General features: G+C 43.1%; 1 protein-coding gene across 1 annotated transcript; it reads left to right on the top strand.

The window, feature by feature from the left end:
* Positions 1-1,765: 1,765 nt before the first annotated feature.
* kctd2 (potassium channel tetramerization domain containing 2) lies at positions 1,766-17,149 on the top strand. The gene is made up of 6 exons (XM_049562820.1): positions 1,766-2,450; positions 4,878-4,986; positions 8,273-8,364; positions 8,494-8,589; positions 8,714-8,839; positions 10,824-17,149. Exons 1-6 carry the CDS (start codon positions 2,088-2,090, stop codon positions 10,851-10,853), a joined length of 816 nt encoding a protein of 271 aa, XP_049418777.1. The 5' UTR covers positions 1,766-2,087; the 3' UTR covers positions 10,854-17,149.
* The last annotated feature ends 1,293 nt before the right edge of the window (positions 17,150-18,442 follow it).

An 18,442-nucleotide genomic window follows, 5' to 3' on the forward strand; every position in this document is an offset into this window, starting at 1 on the left:
CTTCCATCATGCAGGTGAAGTCTGTCCTGTCTCGATGTCACATGAAGGAATCCCAGATGTTGTGAAACAGTGACTGATTCCCTCTGAATTTTTTCCCAGGGCAGAGTTGTAGATAATTGTGAGGATTTACTTCTTTCCCTGGTTTTACAGACACATTTAATAGTTTTGGGTTTGGAAATGTTGGTTGGACAAAACAAGACATTTGATTTTCACTGTTTTCTGACATGATGTTTTGAAGACCTGAGAATTACCTGAGACAACAATGTACAGGTTGAATGGTGATCAACATAAACATGTTGCAGCCCTAAATGTTACTGCAGATGTTAATAACATTTTAAAGCTAATGATGTCAAACTGAACCAGATTTCCAATTGTTGGCTACTTTTTACATGTCCAAGCTAATATTGTAGTTTTTACTCCGTTAGGCTGAAGTCATTTGATAAACAGAGTCAGAATACCTAATACAAAATCTAATCAACTAATAAAACAGTATGTGACTTTATTGATCCCTGTGGGAAGTCATCAGCTACCCAGCAGTATGTGAAGTCATTAAAATCACCTCCACTTAAAGCAGCTGCAACGTTAAAGTGATGAACACATTAATGCACTAATAATTATATTACAGTGATACTTTTTTTATTGAAATGGAGGATTCTGCATTGTGGTACTTTTTGTATTTTAATTTAACTACATTTTGATGTCAATATTTTTTGCACTTTAACTCAAGTAATGCAGGATTTTAACTTGTAACTGAGTATTTCTACACTGTGATTCTGCTATGTTTATTTTAGTTTAAGATATAAGTACTTATTCCACCTCTGGTGAGGTCACACACACAACCAGTTTATATTATATCATATCATATTATATGACATGACACGACATGACATGACATGACATGACATTGCCTTACATTATATGATATTATATATTATACTACAAATCCCAAATACAGAATACAAATCTGTGTTCCAAAACGGTTTTCCTCCTTTTTTGGTGGGTTAGAGAGAAATAAATTTGGTCTGTTGCTCGGATCAAACATTTGAAGACATCACCTTGGGCTTTGGGAAATTACAGAGGGTATTAACTCACATTTTATTGACAAACGATCATTCGATTAATGGTGAAAATTATAGGCAGGTTGATCAATAATGAAAATAACTGCTGGTGGCAGCACTAGTGCTTCACAGAATTAATGCTTTGAGAACCAGTTGGGTCATTTACATGTGACATTATGTGTTGATTTGTTTTTTATTTGATAAGTTTATTTCAAATACATGCAAATAATATAAAACCAAGGAAAGCGAGTATAACAGAAGCAAACTAACGAACAGGAAATAAATGAAAGAGGGAGAGAGAAAAAATGCACATATTTGAAAAGGAGTGAGAAGAAGTAAAACTTAAATACTCTCACCCTTTATCCATGAATTACAGAGAATATAATATTCCCTGTCGATCATAGATGAAGTTATATATCTATACAAAATGACTTTTTAATGTATTATTAAATAGCTTCATGAATCTCGAAATATATTTGTGACAAATACATTTCTATACACCTCCACTAATATTCTAATATAGTAATCATTAATAATAGAATAATAATGATTAGTAATTAATATTGATGTGTGGCCGTGTTAGAGGAGAGAAACTGGCACATTAACCTTTTATTAATTAACTTATTTAATATTTATACACGCTAAAGTTCATCTGACCGTGTCTGCTTTTATTTTGAAAAGCGACGACAGCGGAAGTAAACAGTAATCACGTTACAACCCGGAAGTGTTGCCTTTCTCTGATTAACGTTTGAATAGACAAGAATGAGCAATTTGTGTGTTGAAGGAGCGATTAAAGGCGCTGCTGCGAACACCGTGCAGCCTCCAGCAGTCACGGTAGTGTGCTAATCTCCGGCCCCGGAGCCAGAGGCGGTCGACTGGGAGCAGCAACGCCCTGATGCCCGCCGCCACCCCGACGGAGAAAAATATCCTCGCTGTGTTTACAAGTCGGCTGGGAGCGATTGTTTCCCCGCAGTGTGTCGTTAGCTAATCGTGCAGCGGTTGTGTGTGTTTTTCAGACGAAGAAGTAACATGGCTGAACTGCATGTTGTGGAGCCGAGCGGCACAGGCACCATAGAGCAGCCCGAGCACCGCGACGTCCGCGGCTCCGTGCGCCTGGCGTCGCCCACTCTCATGGTGCCGCCGCGGAGCAGCCAGCTCAGCCCCGGCGGGGTGTCGAGTGGCAGCGGCGGCGGCGGGCGCTCGGTGTTCGGGTTCCCGGTGAAGAGCAACCCGAGCTCCCCGTCCGAGCCGGGAGACAAGCCGGGCTCACGCTGGGTCCGTCTGAACGTCGGCGGGACCTACTTCATCACGACCAAACAGACGCTGTGTCGGGACCCGAAGTCGTTCCTGTTCCGACTGTGTCAAGAAGACCCGGACCTGGACTCCGACAAAGTCAGCACACACACACACACACACACACACACACACACACACACACACACACACACACACACACACGTTTCTTGCATGATGTTAATGGTCATACATGTTTACAGGCCGGGCAGTGCAGGAATGTGACTAAGTACATTTACTCGAGTACAAATTTGAGGTATCTGTACTCTGAGTCTTTATACTTCAGCTCACTACATGTCAGAGGGAAATATTGTACTTCACTACAGTAATGTGACAGCTTCAGTTATTTTACAAATCAAGATTTAAGAAACAAACTGTTCTCACTGTTTTCTGACTTCTTACAAACCAAACAATCAAAAAATGGAGAAACTAATTAATTATTAGATTAAAAGAAGTTCCACCTCAGCCAGCTACAACAGTCAAATTCTGCTTTTTCAATAATGCACGAGTCATAATTATCTAATCATACATGTTAAACTTCAGTTTCATTAGCTTAACTCACTGAAATCAACGGCCTGTATTTGGGACAGGCCTTTAGTTCTCTTCACACAAAGGTGTCGCTCAGCAGAGATCAGCACGTACACTCAGATTGTTTATACAAACCAGTTTGAATATTACTTGTATAAAAATGTGGCTTCAGATTATCAGTCATGATTCATTTGATCCATCAGAGAGTGTGTGAGTTACGGCACCATGTACACCGACACAACACCACTTTATAAAAAAATCCTCACAGCTTGAATTCATTTGTATGAAAATTCCTTTTGATTCTTTTGATGTGAGGACGCTGATGGACTACAGGAATATGACTAACTCCACAGAGGTATGACAGGCCTTTGATTGAGAGCTCTACAGGAATATGACTAACTAAGACAGGAACTGTAACTGAGACAGGAATGTGAGACATCATTTAAGGAGAGACAACCTCTATTTACATTTGAAGAACTTCTTGAACTGCTTGGCACCAGACCAGGCCTCTAACTGAGACAGGCCTCTAACTGAGACAGGCCTTTAATTGAGACAGACCTCTAATTGAGACAGGCCTCTAATTGAGACAGGCCTCTAACTGAGACAGGCCTCTAACTGAGACAGACCTCTAATTGAGACAGGCCTCTAATTGAGACAGGCCTCTAACTGAGACAGGCCTTTAATTGAGACAGGCCTCTAACTGAGACAGGCCTTTAATTGAGACAGGCCTCTAATTGAGACAGGCCTCTAACTGAGACAGGCCTTTAATTGAGACAGGCCTCTAATTGAGACAGGCCTCTAACTGAGACAGGCCTTTAATTGAGACAGGCCTTTAATTGAGACAGGCCTCTAACTGAGACAGGCCTTTAATTGAGACAGGCCTCTAATTGAGACAGGCCTCTAACTGAGACAGGCCTCTAACTGAGACAGGCCTTTAATTGAGACAGGCCTCTAACTGAGACAGGCCTCTAACTGAGACAGGCCGCAATTTTAATTTCTCCCAGCTATGTGGGACCAGCAGGACCTGATCAGTATAAAAACTAGACATTGTCAATGATAATAAATTCCCAATGTCCTCAAACGAGACAATAATAAAGTCCCAGTGTCCTCAAACCAGACGATAATAAAGTCCCAACGTCCTCAAACCAGACGATAATAAAGTCCCAGTGTCCTCAAACCAGACGATAATAAAGTCCCAATGTCCTCAAACCAGATGATAATAAATTCCCAATGTCAATGGCTAATTAAGTGTTGCAGCTTGTTATTGTTGCTAGAATTGGTCAAATTTGTTGCCATATCAAACTAGAAACATTATTATTCATAAAGTTTCAACCATAACATGTGATCAGGTTTTGGACCTTGTCCACTTTTGTGTCAGGATCAGCTGCAGACTGACTTTGCAGAGATGGCTGCCATCTTGTTTTTGCTTGCTGCGTGATTATTAGCGACTCAGATTACTCTTAGATTCGACAAAGAGACGCACAAAATGCTCACAGTTGAGAAGGTGGAAACAAGGTAATATTTTGCATTGATGCTGAACAACGACTTGAAGGATTGCCAAGATAGTCTTAACACCGAGCTGTTCCTATGTGTAAAAAAAGAAGCATTTTGATAAGTAATTTGTCAGATTTTATTTGCAGCAAATGTCAACACTGAGATCATATCATCAAGATATGACTCTGCTGATAAAGATATTGATCCATCACTCATTGTTCAGTTGTGTAGATCCTTAATGTGTCCATCAAGTCAACTTAAACATCTAGTCAGCTTTTCTCTGACGCAGTTTCCTGTTTCTTATTCAAATATCTATGATAAGTTAAAACCTGCTGATGATGTTGGTTTTGAGTTTTAATAGTGATTAATGCGTTCTATGATTTCTTTCTGGACGTGACCCATCTCAACGTTTTGCTTCCAGTCTCTGCAAAAGTGACCACGATCCAACAGTGAGGACAAACCAGATCCTCCTCTCACATATTAACCCTTTATTTGTCCCCACAGGACGAGACAGGAGCCTACCTGATCGACAGGGACCCCACATACTTTGGTCCCATCCTGAACTACCTTCGGCACGGAAAACTCATCATGGATAAAAACCTGGCAGAGGAAGGTAAAATGTTTTCATCCCTGCTGCTGGACTTGTTCAAACTGTCTGTGAAGATTAATTTAGAGCGTTCAGACACTGAACAAGGTGGTGCTGTGTGAGGGACTTACCCACAGTCAGTGTGTTACATACAGTAGATAACCCTTTTTAAACAGGAATTGTGCAAATTTGCAGGAAAGCCCAATCAGTGTTTTTTCAGCATTGGCAGTATAAAAGCAAAATCGGGGAGTGCAGCAAAATGCCGCCTACCTACTTTTGTTTATACAGAATGTGCCTTTTTCGGGGCAATGGGGGGCGTGAGCAAGTAACAAAACGTGTAGCTCAGCGTGTGACGTAAACAGTGACGTGGGAGGGAAGCCGCGGCTGGTCAGTCCTTCGGTGATTCTCTCATAAGTCGGCCCGTCCTTCACCGTCCCCGTCATCTGACGGTTAATGGCCTCTTCATTTGCGAGGACAAGGAGGGCGCACAATTCCTTGTCTCCCCAGTTGCTCATCTTTACAGTGTCTGTCAGGTTTGTGTTTCCCTCTTGCTACTAGCTGCTCGCTAATTCCTGCTATCAGCTGTTTCCTGTTTATCCACCGCCAGTGGCTCGCACGTGCAGCGTCATCAACAGCTCCTCCCACAAGTCATCAACAGCTCCTCCCACAAGTCATCAACAGCTCCTCCCACAAGTCATCAACAGCTCCTCCCACAAGTCTTCAACAGCTCCTCCCACAAGTCATCAACAGCCCCTCCCACAAGTCATCAACAGCTCCTCCCACAAGTCATCAACAGCTCCTCCCACAAGTCATCAACAGCCCCTCCCACAAGTCATCAACAGCTCCTCCCACAAGTCATCAACAGCCCCTCCCACAAGTCATCAACAGCTCCTCCCACAAGTCATCAACAGCTCCTCCCACAAGTCATCAACAGCCCCTCCCACAAGTCATCAACAGCTCCTCCCACAAGTCATCAACAGCTCCTCCCACAAGTCATCAACAGCTCCTCCCACAAGTCATCAACAGCTCCTCCCGTTGCAGAAGGCCGCCTCGGTCTGTTTACACTAAAATGGTTCCACCAATATGTCTACCCTACGAGGCAGAAAATTGGGCACCTCGGATCAACTCACCAATCCGGCTCTGTGTGTCTAAACGCTCGCAGCTTGCCGGCAAAACGGCCCAACATTCACCAAAAATCAGGCAGTGTAAAAGAGGCTAATGTTGGTTGGCACGTCTCTAGTTTGGAGAAGCAGCAATAGTATCGCTGTGGAAGTTCAGGACGGGGGCAGCAGCTAAACGTATTTTAGAGACCTAAATAAATGAATATCAGTTTAAAGATACACTCTGCAAGATTTTCCCTAAAAAACAAAATGTAGACTCAACCGTAATTCTTCTCAGTCATCACTTATGACCCTCTCTCTGTGTTTGGTGGTGTATTTATCTGCAGAGTCTCTTATTTTTTCTTATTTCCTTTTATTCTCTGTGTTTGGGCCATTGATGTGCATGTACCCCGCAGTGCTCAGGTGACGCCGAGCATTTAATAAAAGGTAACGACCAGGTGCCAGACCACAACCCAAAATCATGCAAAAGACACAGCACTTACAAAAATGCAAATACACCGAAGGGAGACAAACAAGAGTGACTCTGGGGTCGGCTTTAACTTTCATTTTCACTGTAGTACACCTTTAAGTGTGCGCTATATTTAGGATATTCTCCCTGCTTTACCTTGCTGTCAGAGAGTCCTCTCCACAGGAAACTAAAGGCCCAAACACACTGCATGTCAAAAAACACATCCCTTTTATTTTCACTGTACAACCTCACACCAGTGGTGGCATGACGCACATCAGTGCTCCTGGACACACCGCCCTGTGACACTCTACACCACTGTCCTGTTTCCAGCCTCGCCTCCCCCGGCTCGCTCTCTGCTCGTACAGACCAGCTAGGGCTGGGCGGTATGGCCTAAAACAATATCATGGTATTATTTCAGGGGGATGTGGTGACAGTATGATATTGCGGTATTGTCTTCCCTCTTCTTTTTTTTTTTTTTTTACACCTTAAATAAAACAATTTAAAAAGCCATACAAGTCTAGGACGGAAACTATTTATTGTCACAAGTAAAACAGTTGCTAATCCATCTAATATTGTGTATAAAGCATTATATAGTATGTATACATGTTAGAGAGAAGAGGGAGGGCCCCCTTCTCCCGCCGGCCTGGGTTTAGGGCAGTTGGCCAGGCCACCTCCATCACGTAGCGAGGGAGGTGCATGAGGCAGGCAGGCAGGCAGGCGGGCCGGCCGCCGGACCCCGTTCTGCCGCCGTAGCTGGAGTACAGTTGTATGAAGGTAACCACAAAAGCAGTACCACGGCTCATGTTTACTGCGGTAAGTTACTGTCACGGCGAATACCACCCAGCCCTAACACCAGCTCCCATATCAGCTCTTTTCCTCTGCTCCTATGGCAGCTCGACTCCTCTCCCTGCTATAGTTCTATAGATGAGGAGAGACTTGAGGTCAAGGAATATCCTAAGCTAAATGACCCACAGTCCCGTCATTATAAAGACAATGGCCCAAAAGATATTGCCATAATCAAGTTAATTTATGGGCTCTTCACACATGATTTCAGTAAAAGTAGTAATAACATTGTGTGGTCATCTGTTGACGAGCTGCAGCGTGACGTGTCCAGTGTGTGCTCGGGCGCCACTTGACCCACGGCCACGGCGCCAGTGTGTTTTCAGCTGAAGGCCGTTATCTGTGCTGAAGCCACCAGACTCCTTTGGCAAAAACATTCATTTTAGCTCACTGAACATCAGAGCTGCTGATCTGCTGCTGCCTCCATCACTCAGTTTGTGTGTTACTGTGTGAGTCTGGTGAATCTGAACCAACCCTTTAAACACCAAAGTCACACAATGACACAAACAAATCAGCGATTGAGGCAGCAGTAGACCAGCAGCTCCTGTGTTCAGCTGTGTTAAATTACTGTTTTTCTCACTGGAGTCTGGCTTTGCAGAGAGCCATATAACAGCTTCAGTCCCCCATCAGAAGGGGCCGTCTGAAGGAAAGGTAGAGCAGTGAAAATATTCTAAATATAGCATATACTTAAACTGATATAGATTTTTTAAGTGGCTAAAATACATTTTGCTGCTGCCACCATCCACAGCAGTGCAGCTCTCCAAACTGTGGGCAAGCCAACAGACGTCTACTGTAGGGAGCACACTGACTGTGGATAAGCACCTCATACCAACCAAACTGTCCCTTTAATTCAGAGCATATAGAGACCAAACAATAAAGTCTAATGACTCATTTATTGTGTCAGGCGTTCTCGAGGAAGCTGAGTTCTACAACATCGCGTCTCTGGTGAGGCTGGTGAAGGAGAGGATACGGGACAACGAGAACCGAACATCTCAGGTACAGAAAACAGAGACGGATAAATCTGTGCACCAGACTGTCTCCCAGGACAAAAACAACCAAAATAGCTTTTTATTTGTGTGCAGATTATTGATGTTGTTGTGTGTGTGGTTTGATCACGTCCCACAGGGTCCTGTGAAGCACGTGTATCGAGTACTACAGTGCCAAGAGGAGGAACTCACACAGATGGTCTCAACCATGTCGGATGGTTGGAAGTTTGAGCAGGTGCAACAAAACACAGCTTTGTTTTCTCCTCTTGTCAAGTTTGAGTTCATGGTTCAGTTGTTTTTAAAGCTGCAAAGACATGAAACAAACTATTTTAATATTTCCTGCCTTTTTGTCTCGTCAGCTTATCAGTATCGGCTCCTCTTATAACTACGGCAACGAGGACCAGGCAGAGTTTCTATGTGTAGTTTCCCGGGAACTCAACAACTCCACCAACGGCATCGTCATCGAGCCCACTGAGAAGGCCAAGGTGAGACGTCTGCTGAATAAAGAGTTGAAACAGGCCGCTACTTGCAATGTGCCACTCAGCAACGTTCTAAAAACCTGTCGGTTCACAGCAAGTCAGGTCTGAACTGGACTCAAGAGTCTGTATTTTTCTTCCATGAAAAGACCAAACAGCAAATTGATGCTTTGAACAAACATCTCATTGATACAAACCCTGATATAACTCTGTGTCTAACAGCTCCCAAAGACAGTGTTGGGCAGCCAACAATAAAAGACACTCTGCAAACACACCAACTGCAAGAGATCTTTATCGGTCATCTGTATGTTTAATTTCAAACAGTTAAAATTCCTTTTTAAGATGTTTGTTTGTTAGTTTTTCTGATGTTCACTAAAAAATATGCAACTTATCTGTGCAATAAAAATATTTATCATTAGTGCCATTTTTAGAGTTTTAAGTATGTTTTGATAATTATCAGGAAATCGTGAATCGTAATTATTTCGGCAGGATCATTGTGACATGACATTTTCCTGTCATGCCGTACCTAGCTTCAACTCCTCAGACCTTTAAAATAATCTAAATCGAACAATGTGAGAAGACAAAAATGTTGGAAACTTCTAAAGTTTAGCACCAAATACGTATTAATCCACCACTAAATATAGTCCCCAAATAAATGCACTATTTCCTCCTGTATGTGTGACGGGAGCTACAGCGGCCCGCAGATTGAGGATTGATTACTGAGACATTTTTCCCTTTGATTTAATGAAAGTATATTTTTGCTGCTGAAGGGTCGACTTGGCCGCGTGTTCTGGATCATTGCAGTGTTGGAAAGTCCAAGTGCGTCACATGTGCAGTGTCCAGACATCCCACAGTGTTTCCTGATAACATTTACTCAGACATTAATGAAGACTTACTGTAGCTCACACCCCTCCAAACATCAGAGATGCACCTCCATGCTCGACAGTAGGGCTGGTGTAGTTTTCATCACAGGCCTCGTCTCCTCTCCGAACGCAGCATTTGTGGTCATGAACAAAAAGTTCAGTTTTGGTGTTTGTTCTGATTCTTGTCTCGCTGCTGTTTTGCGTATCGTTAGCGGGCTGCATGACGTCATATTATCAAAGAACGTCCTGTGCACATGTATGAGCACAGCTGTATGATCATCTGCCTACAGTGATCAGTGTGACACGTGAGCAGTGTAAGAGTTTTTCTTTTTATTATAATTCAAATTTCTATTGATTTTGAATGGATTGGAACACGACAGGTGGCAACAATGAAAACAAAATGGCTGCAGAATAAAGGAGAACTGAACAACACAAGTCATAACCCCCTAAAAATAAATTAATAATTTGAAAATAGATAAATAAAAAATAAGCAGAGCATCAAAGAACAAGCGTCACATTTCAGGGTTTTCCTACAGCGTAATATAATTCCAAAATTCCCCTGGACTTTTCTCTTGGCGTGGTCCCTGTCAGTCGTCCTGGTCAGCATAAATCCACATGAGGAGTTTGTCGTCATATAATTGACCAGGTCTTTTATTTCTGGGCGTTGAGTTGATTTCCAGCACCTGAGTGTTGTTGTAGCAGCTGTTGTGACCCCGGCCGCAACAACTGAGAATTCTTGCCTTGACATGTTATGTTCTTGTGATCTGTCTCCTGGTAAACACGTTCTTGGACACACTGGCAGCCACTTACTCATGTGTGGAAGAGTTTGACTCCAAAGGAGTTGAATAAGCAGCCAGTTCCAAACACTGTGGAAAAAAACAGCTATTTCTTTTTGGCATTTCCAACCTGAGTTATTGGTTAATAAATCCATCCTGTGTGGTCTGACTGGTGTGCAGTAGTCCCTGTTTATTACCTCATACTGAGGGAATTTGCTTTTGGATTTTCCCAGGGAGAACATGCAGACTCCACACAGGAGCCTTCACAAATCAGGGAAAGCAGAAATGAGTTTGCTGCAGATTGAAGGAGTGTTTCTGTGTTAACCTCTGACTTCTCTCTGTCTGTCCTCACAGATCCTTCAGGAGCGAGGCTCGCGGATGTGAAGAGACCCAGATCCTGAGCTAAATAACACTTTATCAACAAAAACAAAACAATAACATGAACATTTTTCCTGTTTTCATCAAGATCCATGAGTTTACCCCCCTCCCCCCCCCCCTCGTCTCCTCTGCCTTTCTACCATCAACGCCTTCATCATCGCCATCAACCTCCCGTCCCTCCTCCTCTGGTGTGCCTTTCCACAGCGGGGGCTACCTGACGCCCTCTTCTCCTCCAGTGCCGCAACACGACCCCGACTTGTCTCCTCCTCCTCCTCCTCCTCTTCCTCCTTCATTGCCGGCTGTGGAACACCTCAGTTTAAAAGGGATTACAAGTGAGTGGTTTTTCCTCATAGCAGCTTTTTTTTTTGATGGTCAGTGTCGCTGCGGTGCTGATTGTAGCCCCTGGTTACTGTCAGCGGATGGTCGCTCAACACAGAGCTACTTTAAATCATCATCTTCATCGTTCTCATCATCACCACTATCAGCAGACGGGAAGACTTCCTCTCTCTTGTACGTGTGGCTCTGTCGATTTAGCAGAAATCTCCTCAGGACTCTCAAAGGACATAAAGGAATGAACACACCTCCACTGACTGAGCCTCTTTACCTGAATCTGTTCACGAAGCGAACGCCCGCCGCCTCCTTCCTCCGCAGACTTCCTCTGGACTTCGTCGGGTGGTGTCTGTGGCGACACAGCAAACTGAGAGTGGAGGCTGAGGCGGAGCAGTTGCATGACGCAGAGTCCGATGGCTCTGTTTGAGCCACGCCGGTGCAGCGTTTCCTCCGCTCTCTCTCTTGAGTCTTCAGAAACACAGAGTGACACACTGTCATCTCACAGGCATCCTGTCTTGGGTCGGCGCCGCTGGAACATCATGGCATCCTCCTGTTTCCTGTTCCGGGGCTCCATTTGGTCTGAGAAAAATTTAAGGCAAAAGAAAACAAACAGATGACTCAAAGAAAACAAAACACAAAGACTACACCTGTGTACAATTTGTCAAGGCATGTGAGGAATCTATATAAATCTATATAGGCTACATGATGAAATTATATGAAATGCAATTGGTGTAATTACTGATTTCTGTATCATAGTTGTCATATATTTACATATTCTTGGTGGGTGAGTATTTAAATGATGGAGAAAATATCATTTTTCATATAAGCAGTTTTCCTGAAGGTTTCCCGCCCAGTAACATGGATGTGAGTATGTGTCTGCAGTGCCTCTCTGCTTTCTGTCCATGACTGAAATATCACACAGTTTTTCAGCTGCACGTTTTCTGAACTTATCCTCAAACAAAAAAAACCTCCAGATATTGTCAATACGTTTTCTCTTAGATATCCTACTTTGATCTCTTGCATATCTTAAAATTGTAATTAAGGATAAGGAAAACTGTCGTCTGTCCAGACAGCTGTGGCGTTGCGTGGCGGGAATCAGACTGTGGCCAGTTTGTATGCTGCCTCAAACCCTCGAAGCACCCCTCTCCTCGTGGCCTCGTGCTACTCTCATGCCAATATTCACTCACCTTGCAGCTGCCTCTGTTGCCTGTCCTCATCTTAACGCCCAACAACTGTGTTGTCTCACATCCTGCAGCACTTGTAGCAACTGTGGCGCAAGCTGAATTGTGCTCCTCGCGCTTAAAGCCCCGAGACACCTGAGCCGACATTATCGCAGAGATTTACAGACTGTAAGTGAACGTGCCACATGGGCACAAGTGTCCTCAGTTTCCTGAGCTTCAGAGCGAAGCTTTTATTTCAGATGTTATGGGACGTTGTTTTTCTGTGCCAGCAGATCGATACCAACGTGGCTCAAGTTTATTTCTCTTGACTTGACATTAAGTTGCTGCGTGATGCTGCTGTTTTTTAACACAGTTCATCCCCAAATCAAAAGTACACATTTCTCCTCTTCCCTGTAGAGCTGTTTATCAGTGTAGATAGTTTTGGTGTGAGCTGCAGAGTGTTGCAGATATCAGCCGTACAGATGTCTGCCTTCTCTCCAGTATAACAGAACTACATGTCACTCAGCTTGTGGAGCTCAAAGAGCCAAAACAATACATTTGAAAAACTCAACATCAATGTCTCTTTGTGGAAATCATGACCTGGTTTCTCAAGATAATCACAGACCTTGACAGATGAGAGGGAAAGTATTTAAATTTCATTTTGGGGGGCGCCCTGTCCTTTCAGACTTGTAACTTGGAGCAACATAAGCAACAATCAGTGCACACAGCTCTGATACGTAATACGTAAAACTGAATTGGCTTCTACTTCAAATGTGCATTTTTCCAAAACTGCATGGCTGCAATTTATTGAGCTGAAGTCAATAACAGATTAGGTGATTGACAGAGAACGAATCTGTGACTGTAACTACAGTAACTTTCTCTTCTCTGTTCCATATCATTGTAAAAATTTAATATTTTGGGGGTTTGATAAAATAAGATGTTTGAAGATGATTCCTGTGGCTCTATAGGAAAATGTGAATTTTCCACTATTTTCAGGTATTTTTGGACTAAAAGTAATCAGTAAATTATCAGTCACCAAACTATGCGGCTGCAGCGAAGGATTGTTTTCATTAATGCTGATTCTTTTTGTTTTTATTTAGTCCATCATTGAGTGAACAAATTGTCAGAAAATGTGGAAAATGCCAGTTGCTAGATCCCACAGTGACGTCCTCCAAAGTCTTATTTTCTTCAACCAACAAAGACTCAAAAATATGGGGTGCCCAGTAGCGCACCTGGTACAATGGGTTCCCCGTGTACAAAGGCTGCATCCTTGCTGCATGCTCTCCCCACTCTCTCGCTGTGACACTATATCTGTCCTATCCAATAGAGGCACAGAAGCCCTAAAAAAAACAAAATATTTAAATCACAATTAGAGAAAAAGATCTAATCTTTACCTTTAAGACACTAAAATCAGGGTATTTTGCCATTAAGTATTTTTGGTTAATTGATGGCAATTTTCTGTCAATCAGCTAATCAATTAATTGATCATTTCACCTCTACCCTACAAAGAAACAAATCCACAGCTGTGGACGTAGTATTGTTACTGGTGTGAATGCAGCCGTGTCACATGAGCAACTTAATGCAGAGTCTGAGCCATTGACACATATCAGATGGAGAGTTAAACGCCTCGTTGTCAACTGAACTCACATTTTAAATCACCGTCCCTGAAATCTAAAAGGAGTGTCGGATCTTTAATCGCTGGCATCGATCACGTTGACACGCCCTCCTTTGTATAAAGAACATATTTGATGCAGTTTCGTTATATCAAGCATGAACAAAAAGAATGCCAGAAAAAAAAAAAGAACTGTACCGTTAGCTGTCGTCCTGCTCCCTGATGTGCAGTCAGGCCTCAGAGCTCAAACTTTGATGTGACTTCTTCTTTGTTGTTTATTTTATTTCTCCTCTCGCGTGTGTGTCGTGCAGTTTTGATTCTGCTGAGTCGTGAGCAGAACGCGTGCTGCTGAAAAAGCCCAAAGGTCTCATCGAGGAGCACTGTTTCCTCCCGTGTTTCTCTGGGCCTTTGCAAAGCACCTTGGGTGTTGTTTCCCCTTCGTCTGTGTCCAGTGTTGTGCCTTTTGACCTGTGTTGTGCACAGTTGTTCTCCCCTCTTATCATGAGGTGCTCTCATACCTTAAAAAAGCCCAGAGGCACCCACCTGAGGTAAAATGGTCTTTAGCTTGTTTTCTATTGTTAGTGTTTCAGTGAGAGGCAAGCCAAACGAACCCACTGTCCCTGCATTATCTTTTATGATACCTTCAGAACGACGACCAGCTGCTTTCTTTGTGCCATCGCTTCTGAGCTAAATCCACCCACAATCCCTCATCGCTCCTGGAGGGTCAAAATTGTGTCTGAATCTGCTGCAGGGAGCGATCGACAGCAGGAAGCAGATTTCCCTCCTCTGCTTTTATCTTAGTAAAACTCCAGCAGTGCACTTGTTATCACAAATCAATTTGACTTTAAACTCGACGCCAGTTGGCTTCTTCTTTTCTCTTGAGTTGCATGCTGAAGCCTTCTCTAATGACCCCCAGTCTTCAATGTGTGTAAAGCACTTACTGTCACCTTTGTGGACCCACTTTGATCTTCCCTTGGTTGCACAATTCAGTGGTTCCCAAACAGAGAATGAGTCAAGACCCCAGAAATGATCACCAAACGGTTAAAGAGATAGGAAAGCAAAAACATATTGGGAAAGAAACACTGTGCTTGTGTACGGCCTGAAGGTCTCTGCACACTGAGCATTAATCCCTCAGCCAAAAAAAAATTGTCATGCACAGAAACGTTGCACGCTGAGTCTGATGTGCCTGAAGACCTTTGCCTCTCTCCACTGGAGTCACCTGTCTGCCTCTCATCACTCCCTCCCTGTTTTTAACTTGGCGCCGCAGCTGCTTGAAAGGGAGGAGCCTCTCTGTCGGTCCACGTCCTCCTCGTCCACCTGAATATCACTATCTGAGTTGTGAAATAATTCTGTGCGCCCTGTTCCTCTGTCTCGTCGCAGCTGTGTCCCGCCACCACATTTTCTTCACTGGTTCTTGGTCACACGTCTCTAAAGACTCTGACCGAGGCAAAAACTACAGAAACTCGAACTTGTTCCGAAAAATTTTAATGACGGACAAAAGTTTCAGACTTAGTGTGCGAACGTGATTAACACAACGTGAAGTCGCATTTACTTTGATATGTGTGACAATTTTGGACACGTATGTTACCATGACGATCTAACCCGGTTTTAAGAGAGCCACCTTTGTAACATGGAAAACTCTGGCGATGAAATCTGGCTCTGTGGTGCAGCCCTCATGTCCTCCAAAAACTACCCCCTCTTCAAGGAATAATAACGGACCCAGTGTGCACAGGCCTTACAGAGCTGCTAGCATGTCTGTGGACTCTTTACGTTGTTTCCTGCGAATTACCAAATAGTTTTACCTCTCCAGGAAGTGAATAAATTACTTAAATAAAGGGAAAAATATTTTTTTTTTGTTGAACTGCCAAAACCGGTACAGGTTTTGGCAGGGTCACAAACAGTAATAGTGCCGAGCTTTTAAGCCGATTGACATAGTGGCTAATCAGTGTAACTACAACTTGTTTGCCATCGGATCAAAGATGCTTCTTCCCATAGTATTCCATAGTTAAAGAGACGCACGTGAAGATTGTCGCAACCCCTGGGAAATGACTCATTCTGCTATCACGACTTCATGTGTTTTGTCAGATAACATTTCATACGTCTAGAAGATTCAAGTCAGTGCACAGCGAAACTGGAAGTTAGACACTCTGTTGCGCCTGCTCTGTGTGATCCACCTTGTGGAAGATCCGGGTGAATTTATGACCGCGTGGTTGAACTTTTCTTTGGCTTCATGTGCCACTGAGCAAGTTTTACAAGCGTGACGCTGCATCATGTTCTTCAGTTTGGGAACCACTGACGCTGCTGATCTTTGCAGTGTGATTATCTGAACATTTTGACTCAAGCAATCGTTTGTTTTAAACCAAACAAAAAAAGAACTTTTGATCAGTTGTTTCTTTCACCTGCACTCGTTAGTCTCCAGATTATATATATATATATATATATATATATATATATATATATATATATCTTTGTTGTTTGGGCACGTGAAACACGAGAGCATGCATTGTTCTAGAGATTATGACGTGTACTGTGTACTGGATTTTGTCTGGCCTCTGTGTTAGTGCAAAGTGTATGTGATGCATGGTGGGGGAGCAGAGGGAAGGCATGGCTCTGTAGGTGTAGATTTCTTGTGTGGAACAGTTGGTCTACAACGAGACATATTCTCTACTCACATGTTCTGTTTCTTTGTTGTTTTCGTATCTTCGTCATGTCAGTAACAGTAGATGCAGAATAGCTAGCTTTGAACACAAATTAACCAACCAATCAGATCGCAGTCCCCCGTCCTTGCCCCTGACCTTTGGTTTATAAAGCATTTAACCCGATCTGCAGCTCAACACACAAAAAGAACGTTTATTTTAATCCATGGATCATGTTGCCAGTTAATCTGTAAACACCTGCATGCGTTTGTGGACATGCACACTTGTACACTCATTTAGAGGTATTGAAAAAAATGTCACCTATTAACCGTTTCTTTGTGTTCATTTATCAACAGTATTGATGTCAAATGTGAATATTGTCAATGGAGACTGTGGAGAAAATGTTTGGAAGCTGACAAAACAGTTTTTGTCTGATTGTTTGTTTTCACTTTTATTTATTTTATATTTTTTGAATTTTGTCTACAGATGTCGTTTCTTTACATGTAACAATTTTAACAAAACCCAGTCTGGTTTTTAATCATAAAAATGTGTCTGTGTTTTAAAGATGTGTTTCACCGTCTGTTTGTTGGCTCTGTTTACTGTGGATTTAAAAAGATAAAGAACGTACTGAGGGTTTTATATCAAGACCATAATGAAAGGTTTAGAAGGTTTTACCCAGAGTCCTTGCTGAAACTTATTCTACCTGCCAGGATTATTTCCACTGCACATACTCTCACCAGCCACTTTATTAGGTACACCTTGCTGGTGCCAGGTTGGACCTCCTTTTTAATTCTTGGTGTCACAGACTCAACAAGGTGCTGAAACATTCCTCAGAGATGTTGGTCCATATTGACATGATGACATCACACAGTTGATCCATGATGAGAATCTCCCGTTCCAGCACATCCCAAAGGTGCTCTATTGGACTGAGATCTGGTGACTGTGGAGGCCATTGGAGTACAGTGAACTCATTGTCATGTTTGAGATGATGTGAGCTTTCTTTTTACAGAGGATGGTCCCAACAAGAGAAAATATCCAGTGAGCCAAAATGCCTTGTTGATGCCAGAGGTCAGAGGAGAATGGCCAGACTGGTTCAAGATGATAGAAAGGCAACAGGAAGTCAAATAAGCACTGGTTCCAACCAAGGTGTGCAGAAGAGCATCTCTGAAGCAACAACACCTTGTCCAACCTTGAAGCAGATGGGCTACAGCAGCAGAAGACCACACCAGGTGCCACTCCTGTCAGCTAACAACAGGAAACTGAGGCTACAATTCACACGGGTTTTCTCACCAAAACTGGACAATAGAAGATTGGAAAAACCACATTCAGATGGAAGCATGGATCCATCCTGCCTTGTATCAACGCTTCAGGCTGCTGCTGCTGCTGCTGGTGGTGTAATGGTGTGGGGGAGATTTTCTTAGTACCAACTGAGCATGGTTTAAACACCACAGCCTACCTGAGTATTGTTGCTGAGCGTGTCCATCCCTTTATGACCACAGTGTACCCATCTTCTGATGGCTACTTCCAGCAGGATAACGCACCATGTCACAAAGCTCACATCATCTCAAACATGACAATGAGTTCACTGTACTCCAATGGCCTCCACAGTCACCAGATCTCAGTCCAATAGAGCACCTTTGGGATGTGCTGATTCTCATCATGGATCAACTGTGTGATGTCATCATGTCAATATGGACCAACATCTCTGAGGAATGTTTCAGCACCTTGTTGAGTCTGTGACACCAAGAATTAAACAGGAGGTCCAACCTGGTACCAGCAAGGTGTACCTAATAAAGTGGCCAGTGAGTGTGCACATATATATATTTATATATATATATATATATATATATATATATA

Source organism: Epinephelus fuscoguttatus, linkage group LG20 (assembly GCF_011397635.1).
Source record: "Epinephelus fuscoguttatus linkage group LG20, E.fuscoguttatus.final_Chr_v1".
Lineage (NCBI taxonomy): Eukaryota > Metazoa > Chordata > Actinopteri > Perciformes > Serranidae > Epinephelus > Epinephelus fuscoguttatus.

Coding starts and splice junctions, on each gene's coding strand:
- kctd2 (XM_049562820.1), top strand. CDS start 2,088: ATGGCTGAACTGCATGTTGTGGAGCCGAGCGGCACAGGCACCATAGAG. Junction 2,451..4,877: donor CGGACCTGGACTCCGACAAA/GTCAGCACACAC, acceptor TTGTCCCCACAG/GACGAGACAGGAGCCTACCT. Junction 4,987..8,272: donor TAAAAACCTGGCAGAGGAAG/GTAAAATGTTTT, acceptor TTATTGTGTCAG/GCGTTCTCGAGGAAGCTGAG.